The sequence below is a fragment of the Cariama cristata genome, unplaced genomic scaffold (assembly GCF_000690535.1).
Source record: "Cariama cristata isolate BGI_N322 unplaced genomic scaffold, ASM69053v1 scaffold9085, whole genome shotgun sequence".
Classification (NCBI taxonomy): Eukaryota; Metazoa; Chordata; class Aves; order Cariamiformes; family Cariamidae; genus Cariama; species Cariama cristata.
The window spans coordinates 11424-13480 of record NW_009618092.1 but is presented as its reverse complement, the minus strand read 5'-3'; the positions used below and the strand labels follow the sequence as shown (position 1 = coordinate 13480).

Below are 2057 nucleotides of genomic sequence, written 5' to 3'. Positions count from 1 at the left end.
AATGTTCTTTGCTGGTAACTAAACCTATGCTGCTGTTTGGGTGCTTACCCCTAGTGTGGCAGGTGCTGCCGAGGGGGGCTCTGGTGTAAGTGACTCGGATTAGGTGGCAGCAGAACAGCAGTGCTGAAATTATTGGAGGCCTATGCAATAGGCCTCTGAAGATGCACGCTCTATCAGGATTATGTGGGACTCACTTAATATGAGTCTTCACCATACAGCTCTTGGATGCTTTCTGGGTTGAGGTAGTATCCTCTTCTACCTATCTTTGGTCACATATTCCCAAAGGAAAGATGATGTGGAATCTCTAGCTGAGAGCTGGTTAGCTAACAAGCTACAGTTCCTAAGCTGATGCTCATCGTGTTTCCTTCTAACCTAACAGGTCAAAGCAGCTTTTACACGTGCCTACAACAAAGAGGCCCATCTGACTCCCTATTCACTTAATTTTGTAAAGACATCTAAAAGGCAGTCAGGATCTGCGGTGACCTTACAACTGAATGAAGACTTTAATGTGGAAGAGATCCAATCTGATGAGGATGAGCAGGATACTGTTGAAAGTGATGCAATGATTAAGGTAACTTATGTTTCCTCAGTGTTAAACTACCACATCGAACTGTTTTCTTGTTCTTAGTTACCTTTCTGGGACTTGTAATGTTATCTGAATGAAGAAAAAAAAATCGTACTACATACTGAATACATCATCTCTTAACTTCTAAATTCTTAACTAGTAGTAGTGTGAAAAAGTCAAATAAGTTACTTCCATCCATTGCCTTCTGCTTGAATGTTGGACCAAAGCGAGACATCAGTGCAAATTCATGAATGCGGCATCCAGCTCCAAAGCCGGGTAACATTTTAGGTTTTGGTGCGGACGGTGCCATTGGTCAGGAGCAGGCGCAGGCCTTTGCCTGTGGTTATCACAGCCGACAATTCCCGTACTACCCTTGGTACGTATCGCCAAGTCGGGGAGCTGTGGTCAGCCCTTGGCCTGAGCAGTGTGGAGCCTGTACGCTCCCTGGCGTTTAAACACTTTGTACCGGGGAGGGGAGGGGAGGGGAAGAGAAGAGATGGCTTTTTGTTTTAACACTGATTGCGTTTTGACTTACACTTCTGTCAGGTTGCAGTTAGATTTTAAACTGTGTGTATGTTCTGTTTGTAGCAAAAAAAGGCAAAGTCTTCCAAGCTGCCAAAAAGAGAGAAAAATGAAGAAACAACAAAAAAAGAAGGGAAAAGAAAAGAGAAAACAAGACATTAAACAGAATGAAATCTTGCTCTGGATGTGACTTTGCTTATCTAACTTGTGGCAGGAACATGAAACAGATCCAGTGCTGGAGCTGGGGAAGTAGAACTGGTGCATTGGAAATGCTCCTCTTATAGAGGTGATGTAGGTACTGTACTCTGTCACTATGCCCTGCTCTACTTGCTCTTAACGTGCTACAGCGTTACAAGCTATAAATATCCTTGTGCTACAAACACCCGGCTGCATGAACACAATGAAAATCTGATGCTTAGTTCCCTGGCATTTATGCTAAGTCTTCCTAGGACTTCACTACTACTTTTTTTTATAAATCCCCTGACATTATGTGGTGAACTCTTGTAAATAGTACATGATGCAAAAAAACCCCACAAACCTAAACTGCGTATTTGTACATTATAGAAATTAAGCGGTATATAAAAATACAATAAAACATTTCACAGGAGTCTTTTAAAGTTTTGGTTAAGTTCATGAAGTGTTTTGTCTCTCTCCCTCTTTTCTTCCAAGGTTTTGGCTTTTCTTCATGTACAGGATGTGGTATTACTCTTCCCACAACTTCCCTTTTGTTCAGTTAGAGACAGAAAAGCAGTGAGGGACTTAGTTCCAAAACTTGAGGAGCCTGTGCTTGTATGAGTTGTATCTTTAGTCAAAACCAGAAAGGAATACTTAGAGTAAGAAATGTTTAATAGAAAATAGTCATAAAAGTTCAGAACTGATGTTGAAAAAGAGAACAGTAGGGGTTTTGCCACTCGCACAACACAGAATGCCCCTTGGTTTCTTTGGTGCAGATAAAATGCAAACTTCGCTT

The 2057-nt window shown here is 41.6% G+C and overlaps 1 protein-coding gene across 1 annotated transcript in view; it reads left to right on the top strand.

Annotated features, from left to right (window-relative positions):
• Window positions 1–1607, top strand: part of RFC1 (replication factor C (activator 1) 1, 145kDa) — a 38266-nt gene extending 36659 nt beyond the window's left edge. Inside the window, 2 exon segments of the mRNA XM_009700728.1 lie at window positions 380–571; window positions 1154–1607. Of these exon segments, the coding sequence (XP_009699030.1) occupies window positions 380–571; window positions 1154–1249 (288 nt within the window). The 3' untranslated portion in view covers window positions 1250–1607.
• The last annotated feature ends 450 nt before the right edge of the window (window positions 1608–2057 follow it).